The 14,502-nt window shown below is 36.0% G+C and overlaps 1 protein-coding gene across 4 annotated transcripts in view; it reads right to left on the bottom strand.

Annotated features, from left to right (window-relative positions):
- NEK4 (NIMA related kinase 4) overlaps window positions 1-14,502 on the bottom strand; it is a 28,920-nt gene continuing 14,418 nt past the window's right edge. Inside the window, exons 8-15 of one of the 4 annotated variants that reach the window (XM_081286783.1) lie at window positions 11,158-11,307; window positions 10,248-10,442; window positions 9,243-9,309; window positions 8,044-8,150; window positions 6,926-7,014; window positions 4,555-4,760; window positions 3,553-3,686; window positions 1-2,301 (exon numbers count right to left, since the gene is read on the bottom strand). In XM_081286783.1, coding sequence (XP_081142909.1) covers window positions 2,263-2,301; window positions 3,553-3,686; window positions 4,555-4,760; window positions 6,926-7,014; window positions 8,044-8,150; window positions 9,243-9,309; window positions 10,248-10,442; window positions 11,158-11,307 — 987 coding nt within the window. In that variant the 3' untranslated portion in view covers window positions 1-2,262. The remainder of the gene's footprint in view (window positions 2,302-3,552; window positions 3,687-4,554; window positions 4,761-6,925; window positions 7,015-8,043; window positions 8,151-9,242; window positions 9,310-10,247; window positions 10,443-11,157; window positions 11,308-14,502) is intronic. The other 3 variants (XM_081286784.1, XM_081286785.1, XM_081286782.1) reach the window with 3 other exon arrangements.

Genomic DNA, 14,502 nt, shown 5'->3' with positions numbered 1-14,502 from the left:
ACATGCAAGAAGAGGTAAGCAGGAAGACCAATAGTTTGCCAAAAATTGGCTCCCACCCAGGCACTGAGAGTAGATGGTCTTACAAGTTCTCTAGCAAACCTTGATAGTAAAAATAAGAGCTCTCAGAAACTCAACTGTGAGAATTGTAAAGGCAGGGAGTATTGTTTTATTCACCACGATATCTCTAGCTCCTGGCATAACACTAGGCACATAGATAAAATTAAATAAAAACTTAAAAACTAAAAGAGAACATTTTTATTGTGTAATTTTCAAAGAAAATAAGGCACATTTTTATAGAAACTGAAAACATCTGGAACAGTATTTATTTTTAGAGTCCCTTGAATGCAGAAGGAAAAATTTACTAATCAGAACATATTTGATGAAAACTATTTAATAGAAGAAGAGTATGACTTCTTATTAAACAATAAAATGTGATATAAAATCCTACATTTAAAACATGGAAAGACAACCAATATCTTGATATACACGAAGACAAACTTCCAGAAACAAATATATATCCTTATGTATATCCAATTTAACAAAAAACTTTTGTCTAGAAAAGTGATTAAGAGATGTTTTCACTGATGGAGAAATAAGTCTAACAAAACTAGTATGTGAAAACATAATGATTTACAAAACCAAAATACTTTAGATTCACTTGTATACCCTAAGTGAGGCTCATGTTACATGAAAACATTAAACATCCATCAAAGTGTAAAAATAGGATCTAGCTGCTCAAATACCACATAGAACTTCATTTTCTTTAAATCTACCCCCAGAATAGTGAATTGATTTTTTTTTTCTTTTAAATAATGGCAACTATTCCCTAAAGTTATTAAAAACAGCAAATGTTATCGCTGGACATATTATTTCATTTGTTTCTGTTGTTTTTATCACTATAGTACAATATAAAACTTCCAATCCAATGTTTTATGGTCCTGTGTTCAAGCTAATTAACACCTCAAAAAAAAAAGTTATAGATATAAACTTTAAGTGGTTTAAGGCTCAGTAAACAGTAACCAAAAAAGCAACATTTTCCCTCAGGAATATGAAAGTCAAAGATTTTTTTTCTTTTGTGAACTTGCTTCATATTACTCTGTTCCGTCCATTTTTTTTCCAGTAAGAAAACCCCAGAGATATAAAAAGGTGGTGAATGGCTTTATGACAACTGTTACAGTTTGTTTTTAAAGCCCCAAACTTTGAAAATAGGTCTTTAGAGCTGGAAGATTAGAACAAGTTCTCAAAATTTCACATTTTCTTCAAAAAATTTCAACTGGCGAGCTTTCACACTATAAGTTGTATATTTTTCACCCATGTGCTCTTGTAAACGTACCTATTTTGGGAAACAAAGAAAATCAGTATGTAATAGTAAAAATAATTTCTAGAATCTTAGTAGGACTTTTATGAGCATGATACCCAAGGTGGAAACCATATAGGAAAATATTAATGGCTCTATTTACATAAAAATTTAAAAGTTCAAGATTTTTTAAAAAGTCATAATAAAAGAGCAAAGTATGGAAAATATTTGCAATGTTCATGCCAAAGGGTTAGTAACATTAACACAGAAGGAGGTCTGGGGCTGGGGTTGTAGCTCAGTGATAGGGCGCTTGCCTAGCACACATGAAGACTGGGTTCAATCCTTAGCACCACATAAAAATAAATAAAATAAAGGTATAAAAAAAGGAGGGATTCTTAGAATCAATAAACCCCAATAATTCTAGAATACCAGAATTGATAAAAACTCGATTCATTTATATATGTATATAAATGTAAATCCCATACTTTTGCAGAACAGTCATACAGATAACAAATTAGCCAATACATAAAGTTCAACCTACTGGGTGCAGTGGCACACGCCTCTAATCTCAGTGGCTCGGGAGGCTGAGACAGGAGGATCAGTTCAAAGCTAGCCTCAGCAACTTAGCGAGATCCTGCCACTAAATAAAATATAAAAAAGGGCTGGGGATGTGATTCAGTGGTTAAGGACCCCTGGGTTTAATCCCTGGTAACAAAAACAACAACAAAAAAGTCAACCTGATTAATAATCAAAAAAGTATTGTTGGGGCTGGGGCTCAGGGGCAAGGTGCTTGCCTAGCACACAGTGATATATTGGGTTTGATTCTTAGTACCGCATACAAAAATAAGCAAATAAAATAAAGGCATGCTGTCCATTTACAACTTCAAAAAAAATAGTATTGTGTATGGACTGGGGGTGTGACTCGGTGGTACAGTACCTGCTTGAGGCCCTGGGTTCAATTCCACTCACACAAATAAAAGTACGATATGACTTTTAATGTATATCTATTCAAAGAAATGCTTTAAATTAAAAGAACAGTAATGTTAAACAGGTATCATGTACCTCTGATTCAGTGTACAGAGGACACATGATTTTTGTGATGCTCCTGACAAAAATATATAACTTCAATGCATTCATGAGAAACCAGAAAAATCTAAACAAAGTGACATCTCATAAAGCACATGGGCTATATTCTTCAGCAATGTCAAAATCATAAAAAACAGACACAAGAAATCTTCCAAATTAAAAGACATAACTAAACACAAATGAAATCCTGATTGGCTCCACATTTCACATGAGAGCATAAGGAACTCTGCAGATACTCAGTGAAAGTATTATTTTATTTTAAATAAGTCATTTAAGGTCTAGAAATGGTTCTAGGGCATACAGCATATGAAGAAACATTTATTCAAGAAAATCTTTTAAGTCTGTAAGAATAGTGAGTCAGTGGTATGTGAATTGAGACCAACCACCATTCTTCCCTTCCCAAAACTATTATAGACTGATGAAGCCAAGAACACAGGCCTCTTTCCCATCAGCTCCCAGTTGAAAGGCTCTATCTTCCTGGGCTGGGCAGGAGGACATTGGTCTATCTCATGCTTCTGCCTGTTGTTGAGGCTAAAATTCATGAAAGTGCAGCCAAGAAGTAGGAGCTCTTCCGCCCAGCCCAGACCTGTAGGAGGGAGGCTAAGAAAACCAGAGACTACTGCTTCATCCCCTACCCCTTCCCAGGTGTGCATCCAAGAAAACAGAATCCACACCAAGATGTCTACATGAGTGTTCATAGCACCATTATTCATAAAGTATTCCACAAAAAGTAGAAACCACTCAAATGTCTATAATGAACATATAATGAAATATTATTTGGCCATAAAAAGCACTGATACATACTATAACATGGATGAATCTTGAAAACATTATGCTAAATGAAACAAACATAAAAGACCACATATTTTCTTATGTCCCCATTTATATGAATTTTCCAGAATAGGCAAATCTGTATATAGAGAAATATTCATGGTTGCTTAGAGTGTTGGAGATTTAGGAGACAATGGGGAATGACTGCTAACAGGTACAAGGGTTCTTTGGGGTAATATTCTAACAAAGATTGTATGATTGTACAACTCTGTGACATTAAAAACTATTGAAATGAATACTTTAAATAGGTAAATTGTATGGAAATGAATTATAGTTCAGAAAGTCGCTAAGCAAATTTTACAACATAAGCAGCTCGAAAAAGCTAATAAGACACTCACCTCTCTCTCCAATTCATTCTCCTCTTCTAAAAGATCATATACCTGCTCTAAAAGCTGGACTCCCAAGCCCCTGATGACATCCTCTCTCAAGACTTCAACTATTCTTCTGATCTTTTCAGAACCTGGCATTATAGCTAAAAATCAATAACAGAACCAGGAAATAATAAACATTTTCAACACTGCAACAAGAAAAACACAATATCACAATGGTTTTTAAAAAATCTTATTAGGCATGGTGATACACGCCTGTTAATCCCAGCAACTCAGGAGGCTGAGGTAGGATTGCAAGTTTGAAGTCAGCCTTTATAGGGATTAAAGGCATATGCCAACAGTGCAATCGGGAAACTGAGGCAGAGGGATTGTGAATTCAAGGCCAGCTGGGCAACTTAGTGAGACCCTGTCTTAAAATTTAAATAAGGGATTGGGGATGTAGTTCAGTGGTACAGCACCTCTGGATTCAACCCCTAATATTGAAAAAACAATAACAAAAACAAAAACTTTATGAACTTAAGCTTCACGTCTCACTACTATCTCCTAACCTAAAAAAAAAAAAAAAAAAGAGTTATTGGGTTATTTACATTTACTTTTGTTTTTTAAAATTACTTTATTTATTTATGTGGTGCTGAGGTTCAATCCCAGTGTCTCGCATGTGCTAGGCGAGCACTCTACCACTGAGCCTATATTTACTTTTTTTTTTAATAGTTGGACACAATATCTTTATTTTGTTTATTTTTATGTGGTGCTGAGGATCGAACCCAGGGCCTCGCACGTGCTAGATGAGCGCTCTACCGCTGAGCCACAATCCCAGCCCCCCTATATTACTTTTAAAAATTAATTTTCATGCAACTTTTCAAGTATATCTATTGCATAAAATGAGAGATACCTTTTATGGAGATATTCAAATGAAATTAAAAACAAATTTATAAATATTAGCTCTTTGGTTTGACACATTATTCTAACAAACACATTTTCTAGTTTGGTGTAAAAGAATAAACTGATCACCTGAAGGCAGCTCTTTAAATTGGAGTTCCTCTGTCTCTTGGGCCACTTTTCCATGAAGCACCAGCGTATCCCGATACTTTCGATGAAGTTTAAATTCTGACACTGGATTTGCTAATGCAAGATCTTCACAGCTCTCTTTAGAATCCAGCTTAAGGGTCTCAGTCATCAGTTGTACCAAGTCACTCATTTCATTTGTATGACTTTTCCTATTAAAAAAGAAAATCTCCTTGTTATTTACTTGGCTTTGTGAGAATTTTTCACTAAAAGTTAGATACAGCTAGGCACAGTGGTACACACTTGTAATCCCAGTGACTTGGAAGGCTAAAGCAGAAAAAAGTTAGGCTGGGCAACTTGGCGAGACCTTGACTCAGTGGTAGAGTACCACTGGGTTCAATCCCCAGTACAACACACACACACACACACACACACACACACACACACACACACACAAAATTAGATGCAATGACATTTAAAGAGTTCTGCTTCCTGGCTGGAGTTGTGGCTCAGTGGTAGGGCGCTCGCCTAGCAAGCACAAGGCCCTGGGTTTAATCCTCAGCACCACATACAAACAAATAAAGGTATTGTGTCCAACTACAACTAAAATAAATAAATATTTAAAAAAAGAGTTCTGCTTCCTAATGCCCACATAAGCTCGTACAGACTGACCCTTCCACAAAAATAACTATAAACTCTTAGTAATATTAAAAAATTAACTATAACAAAAACAAAATTTACATACGAGATGGAGAATGAACAAAATTTGCAGGCAGAGTCTAGAAAACAGTCAACCCTTTTTAACATAAGGGCAGTCATAAGCAGCTCAGAGCACAAAAGAAAACCCACAATCTTTCTGGCCTGAAGAACCAAAGGACAGAGTTCAAGACAACCATGCCAAGAAATTTTCCAAGAAAATCAGGAATCTTGGAAAGGAGAAGATATGAAAGAAGCAACCCTTGATTTTGTGTGCAAATTCTGCCCAGCCATTCTTCTCCATTTCCAAGTAACTTAACTACATCCAAATACAAAGAATATTTAAAGAGGACTGGTGTTATAGCTCAGTAGTGGAGCATTTGCCTCACCTGTGTGAGGCACTGGGTTCGATCCTCAGCACCAAATAAAAATAAAAGATATACTGTGTCCACCTACCGCTTAAAAAGAAAAAAAAAAGAAGAGAAAAAAAAAGAGCCGGGTACAATGGCACACATCTATAATCCCAGCAGCTTGAGAGGCTGAGATAGAAGGATGGTGAATTCAAAGCCAGCCTCAGCAACAGCGAGGCCCTAAATAGCTCAGTGAGACCCCCATCTCTAAACAAAATACAAAATAGGGCTGGGGATGGGCTCAGTGATTGAGTGCCCCTGAGTTCAATCCCCAGTACCCCACCTCTTGCCAAAAAAAAAAAAAGAATATTTAAAGAAACACAGGAATACTAATCCTCAATGGTATAAATTCACTGGATCTGGCATCTAGTCAAAAATTCCATAAATGCAGAGAAGCAGGAAAACATCACCTATTTGTGAAAAGAAAAAACTGGTTAATAGAAACAGACCCAGAAGTGACCCAAGTGATAGTATTAGTAGTGAGGACATTCAAGTGGTTATTATAAATATATTCCAAATAGCCAAGGTAGACAAAAACAAACATTAAGGAGAGCCACAGAAGATATTAAAAAACACCCAAAACAAACTTTTTTTTTTTTTTTTTTGGCTGTACTGGGATTGAACCCAGAGTACTCTACCATTGAGCTACATCCTCAGTGCTTTTTATATTGAAACAGGTTCTCCCTATGATGCCCAGGCTGGCCTAAAATTTGCAATCCTCCTGCCTCAGCCTCCCCAGTCACTTGGATTACAGGTGTGTGTCATTGCATCTAGCCCAAACTGAACTTCTAGAGATGAAAAATATAATGTGTTAATGGGATAGGATTAACAGATTATAAAGTGCAGAAGAAAAAAGATTAGTAGACTCAAAGATACAACAATAGGATCTATGAAAAAGAAACAAAAAAAGAAAAAAGAATGGACAGTGCATCAGTGAGCTGTTGGACAATTTAAATAATCCAATATACATGTAATTAGAATCCCCCAGAGAATGAGAGGAGGTCCAAAAAAATTGAGAAGAAATAATGTCTAAATTTTTTCCAAATGTGATGAAAACTATAAACTCATAGATCCAAAAAGATATCCTACAAGAATTTTGAATGAAAATTAGATGTGTTCTTAGAAATATTTTTTGCTCTAGCATGTATCACAAACCATTTATAATGTTATCAATGAGAGTACTATAGATCAAAATACTACTATAAATGTACATTTAGGATAGTTCAACCAGAAATAGTTTCTGAAGGGAGACAGAAAAGTTAAGAACTTACCCTTCTCTGGAATCCCCATCTGACTTATCAGTTGAACTTGTAGAAGAACTTAACTCATCCTCAGACAGGCAATGAATCATTTTTCTTTCCTATTAATATTTGGGAAAAAAACAAAATTCCACATAAAAATACAATTAGAATGTTAATACATTAAATAGTGTTAGATGCAATGACTCGACCCAAAATATTCCTACATGCAATAGATCAGGAGAAACAGATATCAAAATTGAATTAACTTTGATGCCCCAGTTCACTCATGAAGTTCACAAGTGAAGCCTAAGGACTATCAATAGGCGAAGTTTTACAAAACCTCGAGCAGTCTCAGGTGTGAAAAAATTTCCTCTACAGAGGAAAGTGAAGGACCGATGCTAGTGTCTCAACTCCCAAGCAGAAGGCCTGTCCCATAAGAAATGTTGGCATTTTAAACTAGATAGAATGCCACCTAAATCAAGGGAACTTCAGCTTGATCATATATGAGATCATTACAGTGCTTTAAAGGATTACCTGATATAGTTAACAAAAACCGTACAACTTTGGAAAATGGATATGGAAGCCTCAATTAATGAAATAAAAAATAATATCATTAAAGTAACAACACCTTCATTATATTCAAAGGGCAAAGCAAATTAATCCCCAGGGTATTATACAGAAAGATGAACATGGGTTAACCACTATTTGCCCATTTAGCCACCAAGTGGTATCCCTACCTCATCCATAAGCAAGAAGGTCAACTAAACTGGCACAAACAGGACACCGAGGAATGATGATTGGCAAATGAAATTAAAATCTAACCACATGGTTGGGTATTATATTAGTAACACTGTAGACAGAATAAGCAAAGTATTGAGTAGTGGAAGCTTTTAGGAAGTCTGTGTTAAAGATTACCTAAGAAATACTTTTAACTAGACAGCCAATTGTTTGGAAGAATGCCTGAAAACTTTATACTCTTAATGGGTCAAAGAATATCCTTCTAATTATCGTTTACCAGTTCCTCTCTTTATCCAGAGTGAAAAGGTATAACTTAACCAGCCCAGTCCCTGAAATAAATGGAGCTGACACTTATAAGGATTCCCACATGTAGACATGTCCACTTTTCCCCTTAGGAGGGTGTAAGGTACCTGAGTGATGCTGCAGTCAGAAGAGAACTGTCGGGCAGGGATGCGCTGGCTTTCCTGCTGCAGTTTCCCTGGCCCCACTGCACTCAGAGATGTTCTCACTGAAGGGCCTGAAAAAATGAACACCCCCCACCCCAGCAGTTATTTGTGGTGGGCTGATATCAACTGAAGAGGGTTTTACACTGGGTGTAGAAGATAACCCAGCAACAGCCAGCCAGAAATAACTGAAACAGAATATTCGTCATCGCTCTTGTGTCTGGCACTTCAGTTCAAACCTTAGTTCCAGGTCTACCAGCTTTGTGACCTTGGGCAAATTACTTAACCCCTCAGAACTTCAGTTTTTTCCCTTGGCAAAAAGGGGATAATGCTGCTTATCTTTGGCAGTTACTATAAATATAAAATGAGATAATGCCCTAAAGATGCTTACCATAATGCTAGACACATAGTTAGCATTCTAGAGACATATTAGCATTCAATAAATAGAAACTGCTTATACTGTTTAGCCTAAGGCAGCACCATTCTCCTGGCTTCCTCTCTGTTCCTGAGAGGACTTCTCTGAGCAGCACACTTTGGACATGGAAACAATTTGATCATTCACTTGATTTCCAGTCTGAAATCTCCCAGGAGTGACTGCCACTCACAGCCCTCTTGCTTTTTTTTTTTTTTTTTTTTTTTTTTTTTTTGTGGTGCTGGGGATTGAATCCAGGGCCTTGTGCCTGCAAAGCAAGCACTCTACCAACTCAGCTGTATCTCCAACCCTTCCATAATTTTTATTGGTGCATTATGGTTGTATATAATGATGGAATTTATTGTTACGTATTTGTACAAGCACACAATATAGCAATATAATTTGGCCAATATCATTCCCCAGCACTTCCCCCTTCCTTCCCCACCTGTTACTTTCCTATGATTTTTTAAAAATTTTTTATTTATTTTTATTTGTAGATGAACATAATACCTTTATTTTTTATTTTTTCGTGGTTCTGGCATAGTGCCTCACGCATACTAGGCAAGTGCCTTACCACTGAGCCACAACCCCAGCCTTTTTTTTAAAAAAGGTTAAGAAATTTCACAAACTCTTCAATTTTCCCAATGGATTACTGCTGCTTAAAAGTCTTAACACCTCACAATCAGAACCTGTGCAATACCCATAAGCCAAGCCATCAACTGCCATGTAGATGAAGAAAAGAGGTCACATTCACCTGAGGGGAACATCTCTTCCCGGGACTGCTTTAATCGCCTCCTCTCTCTGGCTGATAATGGTCGGTCCTTTAAAGAAAGTCAGAGTCATTTCCATTCCTATTCATTATTTTTGTAAAACCTACACTACAATGCATGACTTGCCTTAAGAAAAAGGGCCTGCAGTGGACTTTAAAGGACTCTAAAGGAGTATCCCCTTCTCAAAGTTACACCTTTCCTCAAGGAATGATCACAGACCTCATTTCTGGAACATGATCATTTTTGGAAAGGCAAAATGGACTTTTTATATTCGGAATCTTAAATTCACAATCTACACAGTCTCCTTAATTAACTGGAAGTGACTATTTCTGAAACCACAGAATCTGTCCATTTCAATCAAAGCTTTTCTGAGAATCACAAATCTGTCCCAAGGTTTGGCAAAAAGCAGGGCTAAGATGCTTTACTGCAAAACTTCAAAATATGTGCTGGAGCTGGGCATGGTGGTGCATGCCTGTAATCCAAGTAACTCAAGAAGCTGAGGGTAGGAGGATCACAAGTTCAAAGCCAATCTCAGCAACATAGAGAGGTCCTAATCAACTTAGTGAGACCGTGTCTCTAAATAAAAAATAAAAAGGGGCTGGGGGGGCTGGGGATGTGGCTCAAGCGGTAGTGCGCTCGCCTGGCATGCGTGCGGCCGTGGTTCGATCCTCAGCACCACATACAAACAAAGATGTTGTGTCCGCCAAGAACTAAAAAATTAAATGTTAAAATTCTCTCTCTCTCTCTCTCTCTCTCTCTCTCTCTCTCTCTCTCTTTCTCTCTCTCTCTCTCTCCCACCCCCTTCTTCTCCCTCTCTCTTTAAAAAAAAAAAAAAGGGGACTGGGGATGTGGCGCAGTGGTTAAGCACCCCTCGGTTCAATCCGTGGTATCAAAAACAAACAAACAAACAAACAAAATAGGTGCAGGATTTTATAACCAAAAAGCTTTATAAGAGGGCTTTAAAATATCCAATATATACTCCCACAAACCTTTTTTTTTTCCATGTGTGTTTGTTGCTGGGAATTTCCACAAACTTTTGATGATGACATTTCACTGCTCCTTGAACTGCTCACAGACTCAGTGACCATTCTGCTTGGGTTTTCAGCATTTTGTTGTGTTGATATAATAGCCACTTCTCCAACAGAGGGATGGGAAGGCAAAAGTTGAGGAGGTACCTGTTGGAACTAAATTAATTTAAAGGAAGAGAGTATCAGTTTTATATATACCACCTCCAAAGTTACCCTATTGGAAAGTTCCCTATGTATTTGTCAGTAATTTTCCCTTAATAACTTTAAAACATTGCATTGTTTATTTTTGTTGTTGTTTGTTTTTTTAAAAGAGATTCTGTCAAAAGTGAATGACTATCTAAGAAGTTTATAGAAGTTACTTTAAGTAAGGAAGTGTCAATATGATATTGTGCAGAGAATGAGGGAAGAACTGTTCATCAATATAATAAGAAGAGCTCAAAGATTTACCCTCATTAGCCTATTCCTTTAGCTCTCAAGATGACCTACCCATTTTTGCTGGGGAAGACAAACATCCTCACCATATTTCCAACTTGCCGATATTTGAAAACTCATATTAAGCATCTTGTCCTTGCTCCCCACTGGGGATTGAACTCAGAGAGGATCTACCACTAAGCTACATTCCCAGCCCTTTTTTATTTTATTTTGACACAGAGCCTCACTAAATTGCCAGGCTGACTTGGAACATCCAATCCTCTGCCTCAGCCTCCCAAGTACTGGGATTACAGGCATGTACCACTGCACCCAGCTACTCCTTGTATTTCTTATGTGTCTTTTTGGCAACTGTTAACTGTTCTAAATGGAAATCAAGCGTCTCAGAGTCTGTCTCCTAAATAGTAGCACTATAACTTACTGCAAAGAGATCTCTACTGACCTGGTTCTTTCCTCCACTGTGCTCAGTCTGTTCTCTTTTCTTCTGCCGTCGTTGTCGAGACAGGGAAGGTTCAGACCCAGAGCTGTGTGGCTGTAAACCTGGGTGGATTGTGCCTTGTTTCTCCATAATACATTCACTATCAACTTGATCCTTAAAAACAATGAAATTACATGAGTATACACAAAAAAACCTTACAGAATCATGAAACAGTCTTCTGAACTTCAAATGGCCAAAATACCTACTGTTAAAATTGCAAAATGAAAATGAAAGGGGCTCTCTTTCTCAAAATGAATGCATATTTACAGTGTTGACAGGCAAAGACAAAATGCTGACACCATCTAAATGTTCTGGATTCTTTTTGCCCAAATAAAAATTATTGTTTTAATTAAATTACTCAAATTATGATTAACCTGACACTACTTACATTTGATTCAGTTAAAAAAAAACTCATATAACTTTTAATAGGTTTTCTATTCCAAAAATGAACAAATGTTCTGAATGGAGTCCAATTTGATTTAAAACACATTTGCTCCCCAAGTAAACATTAGTTATTTGGATGCATACAAAAATGCACAACAAAAAGAGTAGTAAGCTTGGAGTCAGATGGAATTATATGTGAGAAACCTAATCTCCCTGAGCTTGGTTTCCTCATCCAAAAATGGTTCTAATACCATCCTCCCCCATACATTGTACAATTGTGCCTTGGTATTTTTGGGAGATCAACTCCAGGATCCCCTGCAGATACCAAACTCCTCAGATGTTCAAGTCCCTTATATAAAATGGTATTGTATTTGCATATAACCTATGCACATCCTCTCAAATACTTTGTCATCCCTAGATTACTTATACTGCCTAATATAGTCTAAATGTTGTATAAATAATTGTTGTACTGTATTGCTTAGGGAGTAATAAGAAGGATAAAAGGTCCGTCTATATGTGTTCAGTAAGGATGCAATTTGTCTTTTTCCAAATATTTTCAATCTGTGGTTGGTTGAATCCATAGATGTTCAACCTATGGATACAGAGGGATGACTATATTATTATTATTATTATTATTTTAGTACTGGGGATTGAACTCAGAGGTACTCAACCACTGAGCCACATTCCCAGCCCTATTTTGTATTTTATTTAGAGACAGGGTCTCACTGAGTTGTTTAGTGCCTTGCCATTGCTGAGGCAATTGAACTCACAATTCTCCTGCCTCAGCCTCCCCAGCCAATGGGATTACAGGCATGCACTACTATATTATGGCTCTAACTATATTATTGTTTAAGGTTAGCTGAAATGGTATACTAAAAGCAATTAGAACGATGTCTAGCACACAGATGCTCAAAAAATGAGAGCTACCAGTGGCACATAATGATAAATTATGATCACCAAATGACTTAATATTTGATCTAGATAGCTGATTTTAGACTCTACTATATATTTAAATAAAACAGATTCTTGTATTTATTTAAAATTTTTTAAACTATCAGAATATCTTTGTTTTCAAGATGGACACTAGTAATTGAATATAATTCTACCGACACATTTTTACCAAACGCCTACTCTGGTAATACATTTTAGACCATTATTATTTTAGGCCATTATCATTAAAACAACATTTTTAGACCCCTGGCAAACACAAAATTATGGGTAATTTATAAATTCTTTCAAGAGTATACCAATATTAGACATAAAATAAATGTAGTTAATTTTACATTACTATATAATAATTAGTTGAACAAAGAGACCAGGGTGATAAGCAAAAAATGAACCAATTTTGAAGAAAGAAAGAGAAAATGATTGATTTCTTTATTGGTGATTAAGTATAGAGTATTCTAAATAAAACTCATATATGTCCAAGAATAAAAGGAATAAATGACTCAATGTGCTTCTCCATCAAATCCATGAAAAAATCATCCCACTTTTATGAAGAAGAAAAAACAACAAAACAATAGGGGAAATACTGGACATGAAATTTTATCAAAGCAATAAAAAAATCTGCTCTAAAAACTTGGTGTAAGAAACAGATTTGATCACGAACAATAAAAGAATACTGACTTTCACCACTTCTAATCCACACGCATTAGAAGTTTTAGGCAGGGCAATTAAGCAAGAAAAGAAAATAAAAGGAATTCCAATTGTCAAGAAGTGAAACTATATCTCTATTTGCAGATCACAAGACATTATTTTCAAAAAACCCAAAGGAGTCCAATTAAAAAAAAATTATTAGAACCAATAAACAAGCTGGGTTGGTGGCCCAAGCAAGTAACCCTAGCAGCTCAGAAGGCTAAGGCAGGAAGACTGCAAGTCCAAGGCCAGCCTCAGCAACTTAATGAGATTCTGTCTAAAAAAATAAAAATAAAAAGGACTGGATGTAGCTCAGTGGTAAAGCACCCTGGTTTCAATTTCCAGTACGAAAATAAAACCAATCAACAAGTTAAGCAAGATTGTAGAATATGTAGATAAATTCTACATACTAGCAATGAACAATCCAAAAACTAAAGTATGAAAATAATTCAACTTACAATAGCATCACAAAGGATAAAATAAGTAGAAATAAATGTAACAAAATAAGTTGGAAGATACTGAAAACAAGAAACATCACTGAAAAATAATTACAGAAGCCCTAAATAAATGGACGATATACCATATTCATGGAGTGAAAGGCACATTAAAATAGCAATGCTCTGCAAATGATCTTCAGATTCAAAGTACCAAAAACCCAGCATGTTTTGCAGAATTTGTCAAGATGGTCTTAAAATTCATAAAGAAATGCAGAGAACAAAATAGCCAAAACAATTTTTAAACATAAGAATAAGATGGAAGACACCCACTTTGCAATTTCAATACTTACTACAAAGCTATAATAATTAAGATATATTATATAGATAGACAGATCAATGAAACAGAATTGAGGTCTAGAAATAAACCCTTCCAATTTATAATCTATTGATTTTCAACAATGGTGCCAAGACAATTCAATGGGGAAAAAATAATCTTTTCATCAAATGGTGTTGGGACAATTGAATGTCTTCAAATAAAAAAAATGAAGTTGAATCCCTTCCTCATTTTATACACATGAATGAACTCAATATGGATCACAGACCTAAATTAAGTCTTAAAAGTATACTTTCTGGGTCTGGGGTTGTAGCTCAGTGGTAGAGTGCTTGCCTCGCATGGTGGAGGCCCTGGGTTCGATCCCCAGCACCACATAAAAATAAACAAATAAAAATAAAGATATTTCGTCCATTTACAACTAAAAAAATATTTTTTTTAAAAAAGCATACTTTTTGGAGAAAACATAAGAGTACATCTTTATGACACCAAAAGCACAAATAACATAGGAAATCATGGACA

Source organism: Spermophilus citellus (genome assembly GCF_964194105.1).
Source record: "Spermophilus citellus genome assembly, chromosome: 3".
Lineage (NCBI taxonomy): Eukaryota > Metazoa > Chordata > Mammalia > Rodentia > Sciuridae > Spermophilus > Spermophilus citellus.
The sequence above is the reverse complement of the archived record's forward strand: the minus strand, read 5'-3'. Positions and strand labels throughout refer to the sequence as shown.